The 16,594-nt window shown below is 34.9% G+C and overlaps 2 protein-coding genes and 1 long non-coding RNA gene across 4 annotated transcripts in view; 2 read left to right on the plus strand and 1 right to left on the minus strand.

Annotated features, from left to right (window-relative positions):
- LOC108734897 overlaps nucleotides 1-16,594 on the minus strand; it is a 53,221-nt gene that overhangs the window by 34,195 nt on the left and 2,432 nt on the right. The window lies entirely within an intron of this gene.
- Nucleotides 1,006-9,468, plus strand: LOC108734893 (cytochrome b5-related protein-like). The gene is made up of 5 exons (XM_018466653.1): nucleotides 1,006-1,349; nucleotides 3,248-3,639; nucleotides 7,955-8,143; nucleotides 8,227-8,463; nucleotides 9,013-9,468. The coding sequence occupies exons 1-5, from the start codon at nucleotides 1,077-1,079 to the stop codon at nucleotides 9,332-9,334; spliced, it is 1,413 nt and encodes a 470-aa protein (XP_018322155.1). The 5' UTR covers nucleotides 1,006-1,076; the 3' UTR covers nucleotides 9,335-9,468.
- LOC108734894 (cytochrome b5-related protein-like) overlaps nucleotides 10,897-16,594 on the plus strand; it is a 10,448-nt gene continuing 4,750 nt past the window's right edge. The window contains exons 1-2 of one of the 2 annotated variants that reach the window (XM_018466656.2): nucleotides 10,897-11,261; nucleotides 14,410-14,801. In XM_018466656.2, the coding sequence (XP_018322158.1) occupies nucleotides 11,034-11,261; nucleotides 14,410-14,801 (620 nt within the window). In that variant the 5' untranslated portion in view covers nucleotides 10,897-11,033. The remainder of the gene's footprint in view (nucleotides 11,262-14,409; nucleotides 14,802-16,594) is intronic. The other variant, XM_018466655.2, reaches the window with a different exon arrangement.

Consider the following 16,594-nt stretch of genomic DNA (forward strand, 5'->3'; position numbering starts at 1 on the left):
TCGATCAGTTTTTTGCCAGCAAAGACCAAAAATTTTATGAGCGTGGAATTATGCTACTACCAGAAAGATGGCAAAAGGTGTTGGACCAGAACGGTCAATATATAATTTAATAAAGTATTTGTTTATTATACGAAAACTGTCTTTCATTTCCACAAAAGAAAACGAAATGACTTTCCGAACAACCCTATATATTTACTATATTCATGGGGTTTCTTTTGAAGATTTCCCCTTCTCGATAATAATCTAAACAAAACAAAAATATATTTAGTATCAGCATTGCACCCGTGCAAAGCTGGGGGCGGGTCGCTAGTATATAATATAATTATTCATTTCGTCCCTCTAATTTGCTTTTCCCTCAAACACTATTCACCCATCCCCATGATCCTTGAAGACAGCGCATCCTTTAGCGGTTTATTGAAAATATGCAACGGTATTATTGCATTCACTTGTAATTTACTGCATTCTTGGATCACCTGAAATTGCACCTGATGACGATACCGAAGTTTGGGTGCATGGTTCGAAAAAAGTGAGTTGTCCCATGAGAAACTTGATATAAAAGGGTAGAGGAACAAGGATTTTTCGAAAACTCCAGACAAGCAAAAGTGGATTGATGGTAGATACATCAATAAATCTGATAAAAATTATGTGTATAAATTTAAACATTCAATAAGAAACCAATTTTACCCTGATCGAATGTCACAAACGTTAAATGCGTGACGTCAGGACTTCTAATGATTGAGACTAGAAAATTAAGTTAATTAAACTATAAACTATGATGGTTATTCCGAACTAATTATGAGTTATCATACATCGAATTATAATTGAAAAGAAATATATTTTCTAATGTTTTCGGTCTTGGGTCATCAAGATCATTAATTGGAATTAAGATGTACATTTTGTTATTGCCGACAATAACAATTATTGAAAATACAAATCATGCATTTGTAATTATATTCTAATGTGTTAACAAATCAAAGTTTATCGATTAGAAAAAGAGGAACGCATAATATGGAAAATGGAGGATGGAGATAGCACAGTCGATAAATATTGAACGAACCTCAACTGACTAAAAGTTTATGAATTTCATTTTCCATGTGCTGTTATTTTTAAAATCTAACGTAATGCCTCCAAAAGATGGAAATGATGAGAATCAACCCTTCAAATCGAGCTTAGGAATGAGATATCCTACTCTCAGGGAATACCCTATTAAGACTGGAGACGTGTGGATACAAGGCAAAAAAATGGACGATGACTACCGGGACCTTTGGAGAATTCACGATGGACTTTATGATCTTTCCAGTTTTGTAAATTCTCATCCTGGAGGAAGCGACTGGTTAGAGTGGACGCAGGTAAATAAAAATTGGAAGAAACAATTGTCTGCTTTCTCAAATACGTTAAAGAAGAAATTTGTTTATAAATTACTAATAAAAGTTGCCTTTGGTTCTCCAAATTATACTTCAGTCGATACTTAGGGAGTCAAATAATAAATAAAGATATAAAACAAAGAATAGCGCAAGACCGGTCGCTTTTAACAAAAAGAAATCACGTTTGTGCTCGAGATTGGTTAATTTTAAAATTCGAAAACGATTGTTAAAGGGGTATATTTTGGGAACGGCTCCCTATGGATGTGATAAGTCGACGACCGTGTGACAAAAATTTTTTTGAGCCAAAACTAATATTCGGTCCATTATTGGTAAAAGTGTGGCTACCAGAATTAGACCAAGATTTAGCCAAGTTAAAATTAATCAAGAATTTAATTTGTAATATGAATTTAATTTTGCCAATCAAGAATTTATTTTAATAATTTCAAATTCATCAATAAATGATAATAATGCCAACTTGAGGCTAAGTTTATCGGCCATATTTTAAGTGCATATATTCAAAACAAACTTTATCCGAGATTGGGCCAAACTTAGTTTAAATGTACCCAATAATGTAAGTATTTGAAAATTTTTATATTGATAAATCAAAATTTAATGTGAAAAAGTTAAATCCTTTGTACATAATCCTGTAAAAATATTATTGGGAGGACCAAATGGCCAAAATTGGATCAATTTTGGTTTATTCGTGGGCCGAAAAAGCTAACCGAAATTGGGAAAATGTGAGACAACTCACTTTTGGCCTGGGATTTTTGCCAATTTAGGCTCATGATTTTACCTTAGCCAATAACTTTTGCATTAGAAGGAATAGGAAAACAGGACGTAATAGAATCCAATAAGAGATAGGCGAGAAAGGTCTTATAGACATGAAGAGGTAGTTAGAGATAAGTCAGAAGCAGAAAGCGGTGTTAAGAGAAGTAAAAGTGTTCATAAATAGTTAGAGATGTAGGCTGTTATAAATTTCAAGGAATATGAATTCTATAATATTTTGTTTTAATTACAATAGGACATCCAATTTTTAAAAATATTTGACTAGAATAATACCTATTATGTATGCTCCAACAAGGTCCACTTGTGTGGTACAGATGCTACAGATGGCGTTTATTGCGCCATTTGTAGTATTTTCTAAAACGCACTGTTGAGACAGCAGGTAAAAGTTGGCCTGTGTTCTGTCGGAGCTGCCTGCGACGCGCTGATGAGATCCAAAAAGATCGAAATCGCGATCCGCGTCTGGCAATTTCGACAGAGTACAGACCACTTCGAATTATTTTATTCGATTAAGCTAACGTTCCTATCACGTTGAGGTTGGCTACGTCGGGATTCGTTTTCAGCAAGTAGATATCCACACAAGTGGACCTTGTTGGAGCATACGTAATCCTAAAATGTAGCATCGGGCTACAGATGGCGTTTACTGCGCCATTTGTAGTATCTTCTAAAACGCACTGTTAAGACAGCAGGTAAAAGTTGGTCTGTGTTTTGTCGGAGCTGCCTGCGACGCGCTGATGAGATCCAAAAAGATCGAAATTGCGATCCGCGTCTGGCAATTTCGAGAGAATACAGACCACTTCGAATTATTTTAGTAGAATAATACCTACTTAAAGAAATTCTAAATTGGTAAATGATGATAAATTGTCACTATATCGCCGTCTACTGGTATTTGCCACTAGTAATTAAAAATGTTTGAGAAGGTTTTACCTGTTAAGGTAAATCTCGGAAGCGACATTTGCGGAACCTTATCAGTTTAGTCGGTGATTTGTCGTATTACTTATATTAATGAGTTCAAAATTGCGTTAAACATATACGGTTTCGGTAAATTATAGGTAGGCACTAAGTAAAAATTTAATGCTCTTTGATCTATTTTGATTTAGGGTACAGATATAACAGAAGCATTTGAAGCCCATCACATATACACGGGTCCTGAAAAGCTTCTCCAAAAGTTTTTCGTCAAAAAAGCCACAACACCTCGAGACGCACCATTTCATTTCAAAGAAGACGGATTTTATAAGACTGTTAAGAGAGAAGTACGAGAAGCACTGAAAGATATTCCAAAATGGCCAGCCATATTGTCAAATATCTATACGGACCTTTTACTAACAGGATACATTGTTTGTGCAATTTTAGCAGCAGCTAATAACAGCTATTGGATTGCTACGTTGGCAGGAGTGTTTTTGGGAACAGTTACCATTGCGTCACACAATTACATTCACCGAAGAGCAAATTTCAGAATGTACTACTTGAACTTTTCAATGATGTCTTGGAGGTAAGAATTAAGTCGATATAAGTATTTTTTGCAATCATTCTATTAAATCCACTATTAGTAAATACGACCAAGCAAGTAACAATTGAATTGCCAAGGATTGCTAATTGGACAGCTCAGGATTAGCTGTGGGTGATGTGCGGGGAATGAATACCATAACCACACTTTAAAGAAATTGTTCTATCCTTTGCCAATTTTCAATTTTGGTTAGGTTATTATTCGAGGTAAAGCTGATTCTCACAATTTCCATCAGTTTTATGCCGTATTCATATTATACAATAACTGATCGTCAATTTTTCGACAAATTTTGGATGGTACTTAAGCTTGTTTTCATCATGACGTTTAAAAAATTATTCGCTTATTGATGTAGCAGTTGTTACTCTTTCTCTTGAAGTGGATATGAGAAGAAAAAGAAGACAAGAAAAGAAGGAAAATTAAAAAACTGGTTACACAAAAGTTAATTGGACAGATCAACTGAAGGGGAATTTTTCAGGTTGTATGAGTTGATGGAAAATGAGGAAATGGCAGACGGGTGGGAAGAATACTTAGAGAATCTATACGCCGGTCTTAAGTTAGGAGATATTAGAGAAGGAAAATTGTGTGGACTAGGTTAACCCATAATGAGAGAAAAGTTCGATGTACCATTAGAAAACTTAAAGAATAATAAGGCGTAGAGTATGGATGGAATACAGGCGAAAATTGTAAAAGATTCAGGACAAGAGCTTAGAGATCGTATGTTTAAGCTAGTTAGTCACATTTAAGAGACAGGAATAGTTCCAGAGGATTATAAACGGAAAGTGGTAGTAACCATACTTAAACAGAGAGGTGCGGATAGGTGCAAGACATTTAGAACAATTAGCTTAACTTCCAGCGCGTCAAAAATCTTAACTAGAATTGTTGAGAGAAGGGTGGAAAAAAGGGTGGAATAACTATTAGGGGAAGATCAATTTAGGTTTAGAAGAAATAAAAGGCAGGTGGCCATTCTAGCTTTACCGATAACAACAGAGAAAACAATTGAAAAAGGAAAGACCGCGTATATAGGATTTGTAGATTTAGAGAAAGCTTTTGACAATGTTAAATGGGACAAGATGTTAAATATACTTAAAAATGCAGGAATCAGTTGCAGACATAGAAAAGTGATACTTAGTTCGTATAAAGGGTAACAGGCAGTTATTGAGCTCGAGCAGCAACGTAGAGAAGTAAATATTAGGAAGGGAGTCAGACAAGGATGCACATTTTTTGTTCATACATCCAAGACGCAATCAACACCATTAAAGTACAACTACAGGGACAGATATAGAGGAGCAAAAAATCAGTATGCTTAGATTTGCAGATGATATAGCAGTATTAGCATTTAGCAAAGAGAAGTTGGAAATAGCTTTAAATAAAATGGAAGCGGTATTGTATGAAAGTAAAGAGAAAGAGCGAATATAAAATAGGAGACGAAAGATAAGAAGAAGTGACTGATTTTAGGTATCTAGGAAGTCAAATAAGTCAGGGCGGAGGGAGTAGTAGGGAAATAATGCAGAGGATAGCGCAGGTTCGAGTTTCCTTCAATAAAAAGAAGTCACTTCTATGCCCGCGAACGGTTAATTTAGAAATTCAAAAAAGATTGTTAAAGGTGTATGTTTGAAGCCCGGCGTTGTACGAGTGCGAAACATGAACGGTGGGCTCGACGGAAAAGAAAAGGTAAGATGCGTTCGAAATGTGGTGTTACAGGAGAATAATGAGGATACCGTGGATAAGGAAGGTTAGAAATGAAGAGGTATTAGAATGAATAGGAGAACTGAGGACTCTATAGAAGTCAATAAGAAATAGGTGAGATAGGTTGATAGAATAGCTTCTCAGACATGAAAGTCTAGTCAAAACACCATTTGCTTTAGACTTTTAGTATATTACGTTACTGAATTAGGGCTGCTGCTACCGACGATACAGAAAGAAAGCAGGGGGTTGTATTTAAAATGCGTTCAAAAATAAATAAATAATAACAAGCTAATTTACCTATATTCCCACTATTAATTTTATTGGAGCCTATTTTTATATTTCAATATTATTTACATTTAAAATATTGATACCGTAAATATATAAAGACGAGATAAACATGTTGCAACAAGATTAAAAATAAATCACGACAATATCAAGATCTCGGCATACCGAGTAATACGAAAACAGTACAAGATTGGAACTTTTATTATTTTTGATAACAAGACGATATTTCGAGGAATATCGGAATTCCTTGTGTTGCGCCAGAACTGAAATTTACAATTTATGTGGCACCCGCTTCTTTTCCTTTGTATTTTTTGATTTTTCTTGATGAAGCCTTCCACCTGGGAGCAAAAAGTTGGTGTTGGTTTTAAATTAATAAAAATTTTACTACCTTCTCGAGTCGATTTGTTTATATTATTTACAATTAATGCTTACTGTTTATGTGTGGAAAATGTTATCATATTCTGTCAACAGGGAGAAATATTTTTAAATTATCACGATATCTGTTGGTAAACATGACCTTTTCACATTTTTACTAAGTTTGTTATGTAGTTTTCTGATAATAATATAAGTAAAATAACGTCAGATCGGTAGTGTTGCAGAAAAAAACACAAATAGTTTTAAATTGAGTAGGTCCTGATAAGATTTTGGTAAACTTCTGACAAAAGCAATGATATTTGAATAAAATTTTCCTCGTTTCAAGTTTGCCATGTTTATTTCGTATTTTCTTGCATTTACCTACATGTACTTATTGTTGTGTAATAAATAAAAACCGAAGTTGTACTACACATATTATAAAATTTTATTATAAGTATGTGACAGAGCTGTAGGGGTTGATACACACAGGCAGTAGATTAGTATGTTAAATTAGCATCTAGCAAGGAGGAAATAGCACTAAATAAAATGGAAGCGGTATTCACAAAACAGTAATGTATTAATATAAATAAAAGTAAAACAAAAATACTGGTATGCAAGGGAAGAAAAAGTAGGGAAAGATCAAATATAAAGATAGGAGACAAAAAATTAGAAGTGACTGATTCTAAGTATCTAGGAAGTCAGATAAGTCTGAACGGAAGGAGCAGCAGATATATAAAACAGAGGATAGCGCAGGGTCGAGTCGTATAGAAGTCATTTCTATACTTGCAAACGGTTAATTTGGAAATTCGAAAAAGACTGTTAAAGATGAATGTTTGGAACGCGGCGCTGTATGGGTGCGAAAAGTTTAGAAGCGTTCGAAATGTGGTGTTACAGACGTATGATGGGGATACCGTGGAAAGAAATGAAGAGGTTTTAGACAAAATAGGAGAACAGAGGACTCTATGAAAGTCAATAAGAAATAGGTGACATAGGTTGATAGGACACTTTCTTAGTCATGAAGGGCTGGTCGGAGGCATATTATAAGCAGATACAGGAGTTAAGAGAAGTAGAGGTAGACCTATATTAAATTACTGTACACAAATAGTTAACGATGTGGGATGTTCTAGTTTTTGGGAAATACGAAAATTAGGTCAGGATAGGAGAGATAAATCAGTCTTAGGAACTGACGACCTTATGATGATGATGTGATAGCGTATTAATTAAAAATCAACTATTTCTACATAATTCAGTTTGCACTGTATTTTGTGTAGGAATCAGAATTGATTGGAAGTATTCAAACATTTCAAATATTTTTTTTGCATAGTTATGGATATCCGAATTTTATATTTATTGATTGATCCAAAAGTAATTAGTCGAAAAAAATTCAAAAATAATCAAGGGGACTATATTCGCTGCACAGTAAATATAAATAAATAGATGGTGACATACCGTCAATACCTTGATAGAGTATCGACTGGGTTTTGTGGAAAAGTTGCGACTTGGTCGGGGATCCATCGAAACTGACTAGGGCGTGCTGATGAAAACTAATAAGTTCGAAATACTGCCCATAACCAGATACCATATCGATTTTCATTTTTACTTTGTAGTAAATTACTATTCATTAAACTAATATTAATATTTCGATTCCACAGTTTATTTTAGTTGTTTATCTATGACGACATTAAAAATAGTATTTTTTTTGTAATGACGTAATGGCATAATTGCCCATATTTCAGAAATATTTCTGCACATGTTAACGTACTAAGAAATTGATATTACTTTCTTTTGTCGCACATAAATCCGGGCAGTAGTAGATAGTATTAGTAGCTTTTTGCATCAAAATTTGTCATATGGAAACCGCGAAATAGTAGTAAAAAGTAATTGTACTTTAAATGATTAAAAATTAGAAACATGAGTAGGCCCATACGTTAATTTGGGAATGGAATTACCATTTTATGATTTTCTTTTCTTGCAGAGATTGGAGAATAACTCACGTATTAAGTCATCATCTTTATCCCAACACTATAAATGATCTGGAACTTGCAGTTTTAGAGCCCATGTGTCAATATCTCCCTTGGGCCAAAAGTAAATGGTACTTAAAACTAGCATGGTGGTATCAACCGATATTTTACGCAATTTTCTTCATAGTTGGTCATGTAAAAGGGTAGGTATCTATGTATATGCAATTTAATTTACTATTATCCACCATGGTGTAAAAAAAACACCTGTGTATACTTTCTGTTCTAGGATGGTTCATAAACTTCTTTGGAAAATTGGTCTAGTTCCATACAAGGCGCCACTGTACTGGGACGACTTTTTAGCGTACGTCGTCCTACTTGTAATGTACTGGTTCAATAGCTCCTTTCAAAATGTGTTATTGATTTACCTCTACATGTTCTTAGTCGCAGGGTCACATTTTGGCATAACGGCTATTAACGCTGCTCATAGGGACCCGGACATATTTCTCGATGGAGATGCTCCTAGGTAAGAATGAGAGATAGACAGAACAATTAATTGTTGGTAAAAAACTTATGAACTTCTCTACAAGGGCATGGTATCTGGTGGAGAAAGGTTTTCGTAGCAGAAATTGAAACGTACAGTTGTTCAGCTAATTAAAAAACATCAAAACAATGTCAAACTGAGACACTTAACTTAATTAGTCCTAGCAGAATGCAATATTTAAACAGACCATTCAACACTACTTGATTCATCAATCATATAAGGTGGTGGTACAAGTTTTGAACACTAAGAATAATTTAAAATTCTGATTTGTTTGAAAAGTAGAAACATTATGATATACTTCAGTTAATTGATATAAAATCGCTTTTTTTTGTAAGCTGCTTATTCAATTTCTAAAAATACATCCGAGAATGAAATTCTCAGCCACTTTTTCATTTAATGGTGTTGGAAGAATTACCTTCTTTACTATTTTATGTTCTCTGGCCCATTTTAATAGCAAACACTACTACTACTCTTATTTTACGTTAAAAGAAAAATTTCTTCATAAATGAAGTAATTAATTTGGATTTTCAGGCCACTTCCAGAATTGGATTGGGGAGTTTACCAATTGGATACCGTCATTGATAGATCAGACGTTTCAAAATTCCAACTCCTTGTTCTAACCAGTTTTGGAGATCACGGGTTGCACCATTTGTTTCCAACATTGGACCATGGTTTACTAAAATATCTTTATCCAATATTCAACAGAAATTGTGAGAAATTCGGAGCTAATTTATTGTTCAGAACCCACTGGGAAGTGATGAAGGGACATTTTGCACAGCTACTGAGAACTGAACCAAAACCCACACCACCAAAACCACTCAAATTGCTACCAACCGATAAAAAGGAAGAATAAAAATTTAAATTACTACTGGATCTAACTACGTGCTTATTTGTCTACTAATGTATCTCTAGAATCGATACTTATAATTTATGAATTGTAATAATTGTTATAAAAGAATAATAATAAGCATAGAATCTTTCAGTTCATTCAGTTACTTATTTACAATTTATTAATGTGTAACACCGTCACCGTCACCGTCACCGTCACCGTCACCGTCACCGTCACCGTCACCGTCACCGTCACCGTCACCGTCACCGTCACCGTCACCGTCACCGTCACCGTCACCGTCACCGTCACCGTCACCGTCACCGTCACCGTCACCGTCACCGTCACCGTCACCGTTACCGTCACCGTCATAATCATCAAAGGTCTTTAGTCCGAAGACTGGTTAGACAAGGTGACAAGCATCTGCATTTTTCCCTATTTAGAGCCAAATCTATTTGCGAACATTAATCTAGTCAGGGTCTACCTCTACCCCTCTTAACTTCAGTTTCTGCTTCTAATACACATCTCAGACTAGGTCTTCATGTTGGAGAAAGTGTCATAACGACATACCTTGTCCATTTCTTATTGAGTTTCATAAAGTCTACTATTAACCGACTATCTTTAATACTTCCCCATTTCTTTTTTTTTTATCCATATTTTTAACATCCGCTTACAACACAGCATCACAAATTGATCTGACTTTTGCTTGCCTATACCGTACTCTAACCATACAGTTTTAATAATCTTTTCTGAATTTTCAAATGAACCAATTGCGAGTATCAATATTATTTCTCTTTGTTAAAATGATCTCGCCTTGCGTTATTATTTATTTTATATCTCTAGCGATATTCCATCATAATACACTATTTGATATATCAATATTATGCTTAAATGTCGAAGTTGGCGACATCATCTAGTTTTTCGTCTCCTATATTTATTTATTTATATAAGCTAAGACCTCTACTTCTACATCCCTTTCATAGTCATATATTTGTTTTGTTTTTATTAATTTCTATTGATGTTATAGAAAAATACAAGGAAAATGTCAGAATATCTAAAATTCTAGTTGTCATATGTTGATATTGAGATTTTGCCAGACAATTTCATTAAATTTATTTTTTAAATTAATGTTATAAAAATACAAAAGAACTAAATAATAACCAACCGGTCTGAATTTAGCCAATACTAAAGCTAAAATGAGGACGCTGGCATATTGAAAAAAATGAAAAAAAAATATTTAATTTAATGAAATAAAATTGCAATAAATCTGTCTTTTTGTGGTAATTGTTAATATTTATTATCCAGGTCAAGGTGTTGATTTAGGGGTTAGGTTAGGGGTTAGATTGAGGGGGTGAGGAGAATTGTGACTCAAAATTGGGTCGAAAATACTTAGTTGAGAAACGTTGAATTATAAGTTTTTTCATGTCGAATTATGTATTTCATAATTAGATGCAATTTGTAATGTTTTCGTTCTCGGGGTAACAACATCATTAATTTAATTATGTATATCATTATCGCGGACAACATATAAAAATATAAAAACATGCTGTTGTAAATAAATTTTAAAGTGTCAATAAATCAAAGTTTATCGATCAGAAAAACAAAAACGCACAAGATGTGACAGTGCATGATGGTTCCACTGTTGATAAATATTGAGCAAATGTTAGTCGATTGAAAGTTTGTGAATTTGTTCTTCTATGTACCAGTATTTTTAAAACTTAACGCAATGGCTCCAAAGGACGAAATGGATGATGCTAAACCCTTTAAATCGACTTTGGGAATGAGATACCCTTCCCTCAGGGAATACCCTATTAAGACTGGCGATGTCTGGATGGAGGGTAAAAAAATTGACGACGACTATCGGGACCTTTGGAGAATACACGATGGACTTTATGACCTTTCCAGTTTTGTGAAATCTCATCCTGGAGGAAGTGACTGGTTGGAATGGACACAGGTAAATAAATTAATTCGTAAAATTTTGGAAGAAAGAATTGTCTGCCTGAAAGTATTTATGTCAAATAAACAAAAACTTTCTCATTTACTTGTAATGGAGGCTACGCTTCTTACTAGCAAGTAGTATCTCTGCTTTTACATAACTGATTTTGCTTACCCAAAAAACTGTAAAAATTCCCAGTAGGATAGTTGCAAGGTATGTCAAAAAGTATTGGGAATTTTGTGTTTTTTCAAAAAATATTTATTTATTGGCGAATATCCATTTTGTCCCCTTCAAAGTAATCCTCACCATATTATACACTTGTGTCAACGTTTTTTCCAATCCTCGAAGAACTTCAAAAAATAATTTTTTGTAATCTTGTTCAGCTCCTACTTTGTCTTTATCTCCTCAATCGTAGCGTAGCGTTGAGCTTTCATGGGCCTCTTCAGTTTCGGGAACAAGAAAAAGTCACAGAGGTCTGATCTCGAGAACACGGCATTATTAGTGTGTTGTTTTTGAGCAAAAATTCACGCACGAGCAACGATGTGTGAGCAAGGGCGTTATCATGGTGCAAAAGCCAATATTTGTTTTTCCACAAATCCGGTGCATTTCTTAGTGAAAATTGCGCGTAACCTGCAGATAATATTCCTTATTGACCGTTCTACCCTATGATAAGGGCACCTGCATTCGAAGAAAACTGTAAGCAAAACCTTCACCTTCGACCTAACTTGGCGCGCTTATTTCGGTCTAGGCTCGTGCGGCAGTTTCCATTGGGATGATTGAGCTTTGGTTACCACGTCATAACCATAAACACATGATTTGTCATCTCTGGAGTAAATTTGGGCCATAGCGGACAGAGTCCAACAGCTCTTTAGCAATGTTAATGTTATGCTGTTTTTGGTCGAAATTGAGCAATCTTGATACGAGTTTCGCGGCGACTCGTCTCATGCCCAAATCATTGGTAAAAATCGAATGGCAAGGCTCAATCGATATGTTTAGGTTCTCTGAAACTTCCGTAACTGATTCGATGATTGGATAATACTATCGGGTTGTTCGGAAAGTCATTTCGTTTTTTCCCGACAGAGGATTTAATTGTATTCTTTTGCACCCAACTTCACATTTAAGCCGTATAATTTTTATATGCTTTGAGAGCTCATATAGCAAGGCTTGTTTGTGAAAAATTCCAATTAATTCTACGCAGTAGTTTTTGGTTGGTGCCCTTTTAAATATGGAGAGCGATAAGCAGCATTTTCGACATATCTTACTGTTTTACTACAGAAAGGGTAAAAATGCTGTTCAAGCCAGAAAGAAATTGACTGATGTGTATGGAGAAGGTGTGTTGACAGTACGCCAGTGCCAGAACTGGTTCGCTAAATTTCGATCCGGCAATTTTGATGTCGAAGATGCACCACGTTCGGGAAGGCCGGTTGAAGCTGATAAAGATGCGATAAAGGCATTAGTTGATGTGAACCGGCGAATAACAACACGTGAGATCGGATTGAGGTTAAATTTATCAAATTCAACAGTTTATGACCACTTGAAAGGCCTGGGATTATCCTCGAAGCTCGATGTATGGGTTCCCCATATTCTCACAGAGAGAAATCTGTGTCGCCGCATTGACGTCTGCGATTCGCTTCTCAAACGTCACGAAAATGATCCGTTTTTGAAGCGCATCATCACTGGGGACGAAAAATGGGTTGTATACAACAACGTCAAACGCAAGAGGTCATGGAGCAAAAAAGATGAACCGGCTCAAACCATTTCCAAAAAAAAGGTGATGCTGTCTGTTTGGTGGGATTTTAAAGGAATCGTTTTTTTTTTAGCTTTTACCGGATAACACAACGATTAATTCGGAAGTCTACTGTCATCAGCTGGACAAACTGAATGATGCACTTCAACAGAAAAGATCAGAACTAATCAACAGGAAAGATGTAGTGTTTCACCAAGACAACGTGAGACCTCACACAAGTTTGGTCACTCGCCAAAAGCTTTTACAGCTTGAATGGGATACAATGCTACACCCACCATATTCTCCAGACCTGGCACCATCGGATTATTATTTGTTCCGGTCACTCCAAAATTTTTTAGACGGTAAAACCTTCACCTCAAATGAGGAAGTCAAAAACCTCCTAGATCAGTTTTTTGCCAGCAAAGACCAAAAATTTTATGAGCGTGGAATTATGCTACTACCAGAAAGATGGCAAAAGGTGTTGGACCAGAACGGTCAATATATAATTTAATAAAGTATTTGTTTATTATACGAAAACTGTCTTTCATTTCCACAAAAAAAAACGAAATGGCTTTCCTAACAACCCTATAGTTTCTTCACTTCATCAATGTTTTCGTCTGCTCGGGCGTTCGGCACGCTCTTGGTCGTTCACATCTTGTCAGCCCTCTGAGAACATTTTGTGCCATCTATAAACGTTGCTTCGGTCCAAGGTAGCTTCACCATACGCCACAGTCAACATTCGGAATGCGTCCGCGCAATTAATTTTGATTTTCACACAAAATTTGATACAGATTCTTTGATCCATTTTTTAGAATAGGTAAAAATCGAAGACGAACCAAAACACGTGCAAGCAAAACAACTGTCAAAAATTAAGTGAACATTCAACATGGCCGAACTTGTCGGTATAAAATTCGCGATACTTTTTGAACAGACCTCGTAGGTACATACATACATCATGTTTATTTGCTTTTATGTAGTGCAAAATCGGGAGTGGACCACTTTTTTTAAATTTTTAGGGAGAGGACGTCAACATAGAAAATTATATAAAAAATTTTAAAATAATCACAAAATAATAAAGAAAAACTAGTTATTCCAACGGGAAAAACTCGCAGTGAAACTTCTCATTGAAACAACATACTAGATTACACCACTTTATTTTGAAAATAGGCAAGGTTTTATCATTCAGGGAACTCAAAAGACAATAGTGCTTACTGTAAGGATGCATGAACTTTTACTTCATAGTAGAGAACTAAGATGTACTGGTCCGTCTCTCACAATGGTCCATCTTTTCTAACACCCGACTTTACCCTAATATAAGGCGGTATAGAAGACAATACGTGCAGTATGTCGATAAACAATAATTGGTCCATACACAATCTTATAAAAATGCTGTAAAAGCTACTTCGAATTTAAGTTATTTATGAGTTTACTTTGTTTTAGGGTACAGACATAACAGAAGCTTTCGAAGCTCATCATATATACACAGGCCCTCAAAAGCTTCTTCAAAAGTTTTTTGTCAAAAAAGCTACGACACCTCGAGACGCACCATTTCATTTCAAAGAGGATGGTTTTTATAAAACTATTAAGAGAGAAGTACGAGAAGCGTTGAAAGATATCCCAAAATGGCCAGCCATGTTGTCAAATTTGTACGCGGACTTTTTATTAACAGGATACCTAGTTTGTGCCGTTTTATCAGCAGCTTGGAACAATTACTGGATTGCGACATTGGCAGGACTCTTTTTAGGGCTTGTTACCATTGCGTCACATAATTACATTCACAGAAAGGCAAATTTCAGGATGTACTACTTGAACTTTTCAACGATGTCCTGGAGGTAAGAAATGCTTCTTAGATTTTTAGGAAAGAAATGCTTATGCTGCAGGGAAATAAATAAATCTACTGTTCGTTTCAAGAAATTGGAGATATACCCCTTCACTTTATTAGGATGCGCCATTCCAAATTCAATCATATTTGTCTACGGAGCTCATTTCTACACCGATCATCGAGCGAGAACTAGACAAAAGTGTACAGTATCTACCATTTGCAAAATTATTTAAACTGCCTCGTTAAAATTTAAGAATATGCTTTATTTAAAAGCATACTTAGCCAGAAATAATAACAAGTGAATGAACTTGAACGTTCTACACACCTATGAAATTTTTGCTTTGTTTTCTATTGTTAATTTATATACATTTTTGTTTTAAGAAATTGCTAAACATTTTCGTATAGTACTATACAGTTCTAACCGATCTTCTAAGACCGCCCATCGAGAGCTCTGCTCGTTCAAGCTTGTTCCAACCATTTCTGTCTCGCTCATGCCTAGTGTGTAATCCTTATATTTTCTTCAAGGTCACAATTCTAACAAATTGAAATAGACTGTACAAGAATGTCCTCGGTGTAAGTGTTCTTTATTCCTACGTCTAGGTAACACATGGTGAAATGTAGAGACAAACTATTTTTATTTTCGATATTTTTTACTTCTTTCAAATACCCTGAGCTAGTTTGTTCGCTAAAAGGTCAATTTATGCATTGGAGGAAGGGTAATTTCTCGAGTTTTCATAGCTCTCACAACTATCGACACTATTTTCATTAAAAGTTATGACAAGCTCGCATATATGATAGAAAATTTCAGCATCTAAAATAATTATTGTGTTGGTAGATAGAAGAATTATTAAAAAAAAAGTAAGTATCAAATTAAATGAGCTAGACCAAGACTTGACACGCAATACAAAGATCTACACCAAGATTGCGCGAGTCTATAGCAGCAAGAACAAGACCAACACCAAGATTAAAACTATTTGAGTAAGACCAAGAGCGAATAAGCAAGACTGTCCTAGTGTTGGTCTTCGGTTTTGTTTTTTCTCATCACTATTATATTCTTAGTATCAGTCATATTAAATACTATCATATTATTAAGCAGAGATGTGATTTATTTGAAATACTTGCATTTAAAATGCAAACACAAAATAACAAATACCTATTTTTATCTTGCATTTAAATACTTTTTGAGAAAAGCATTTTATATTTTATTTAAAATACTTTTCCAAACGTATTTTCTATTTGTAAAATGCAAAATACATTTTTTGCCGTTAAATTTTTGCTAGCATCATCGATCAAACTATATAAGATGATGAATGAAAGTTGCTCACATTGACCATTGAAGGTATTAGAAACTTAGAAAGGGGACAAAGAGACATTCCGTGAATGCCTTCTAATTGTTTAACTGAGGAGAGCCCAAAAAATTCTAAACTCCTTGGAAATGGATAATGTAATATATTGGACCGATATTGTTTTACGGGTTCAATATGGAATTTTTCCCAATTGATATCAGCACCTATGAAATCACCACTTATCGTACCTATAGCAAAAAACTACGAAATTCTGTGGATTACAACAAAACAGCCCCCAAAATAATATTGAATTGATATACGCCAGCTGTGTAAAACATAAAACTACAAGATATTATGGTATGCTAATAGAAGCCTATAATCCACAATTCTTAGAAAACGAATCGAAAAACTTTACTTATTAGATGAACCCACAGCGAAACTATGGATTCCATTTCTTTCTCTTATTACAATGTATAAAAGATCGGAAACAAAATGGGGTTGTAAATATTTTGATATA

This window comes from Agrilus planipennis, unplaced genomic scaffold (genome assembly GCF_000699045.2).
Source record: "Agrilus planipennis isolate EAB-ADULT unplaced genomic scaffold, Apla_2.0 scaffold84, whole genome shotgun sequence".
Lineage (NCBI taxonomy): Eukaryota > Metazoa > Arthropoda > Insecta > Coleoptera > Buprestidae > Agrilus > Agrilus planipennis.